The 827-nt window shown below is 51.5% G+C and overlaps 1 protein-coding gene across 1 annotated transcript in view; it reads right to left on the bottom strand.

Annotated features, from left to right (window-relative positions):
* Nucleotides 1-5: 5 nt before the first annotated feature.
* Nucleotides 6-827, bottom strand: part of LOC111863494 (proline-rich extensin-like protein EPR1) — a gene marked incomplete at its 3' end in the record, with an annotated part of 6,269 nt that continues 5,447 nt past the window's right edge. Inside the window, exon 3 of the mRNA XM_023849844.1 lies at nt 6-784. Within this exon, the coding sequence (XP_023705612.1) occupies nt 6-784 (779 nt within the window). The remainder of the gene's footprint in view (nt 785-827) is intronic.

Here is an 827-nt window from a genome sequence, read left to right as displayed (position 1 = left end):
GGTTTTTCGGTGGGTTTCTCTGTTGGTTTTTCGGTGGGTTTCTCTGTTGGTTTCTCGGTGGGTTTCTCTGTGGGTTTCTCAGTTGGTTTCTCGGTAGGTTTCTCTGTTGGTTTCTCCGTGGGTTTCTCTGTTGGTTTCTCGGTGGGTTTCTCGCTGGGTTTTTCTGTTGGTTTCTCTGTGGGCTTCTCGGTTGGTTTCTCTGTGGGTTTCTCTGTTGGTTTTTCGGTGGGTTTCTCTGTAGGTTTCTCGGTGGGTTTCTCAGTTGGTTTTTCGGTGGGTTTCTCTGTTGGTTTTTCGGTGGGTTTCTCTGTTGGTTTCTCGGTGGGTTTCTCTGTGGGTTTCTCTGTGGGTTTCTCAGTGGGAGGACATGGAGGTATTGGAGGGAATGGTGGCCAAAATGGTGGTATAAACGGTGGCACAAATGGTGGTAAAATAGGAGGTCCAAATGGTGGTGGGAAAAATGGTGGCCCATATGGTGGATAAGCTGGTGGTCCATATGGTGGGAACACTGGTGGTTTATATGGTGGAGAAGCAGGTGGTCCATATGGTGGAGAAGCTGGTGGTCCGTATGGTGGCAACACTGGTGGTCCATATGGTGGCAAAGCAGGTGGTCCATATGGCGGAAAAGCAGGTGGTCCATATGGCGGCAATGCAGGTGGTCCATATGGTGGCAAAGCAGGTGGTTTATATGGTGGAGAAGCTGGTGGTCCAGGTGGTGGTGGTAAAAATGGTGGTCCGAATGGTGGTGGGAACACTGGTGGTCTGTGTGGTGGCGGAGTAGGTGGTCTGTGTGGTGGCGGAGTAGGTGGTCTGTGTGGTGGCGGAGT

This window comes from Cryptotermes secundus, unplaced genomic scaffold, assembly GCF_002891405.2.
Source record: "Cryptotermes secundus unplaced genomic scaffold, Csec_1.0 scaffold34, whole genome shotgun sequence".
In the NCBI taxonomy this organism is placed as follows: Eukaryota; Metazoa; Arthropoda; class Insecta; order Blattodea; family Kalotermitidae; genus Cryptotermes; species Cryptotermes secundus.
This window is presented reverse-complemented; position numbering and strand designations above follow the sequence as displayed.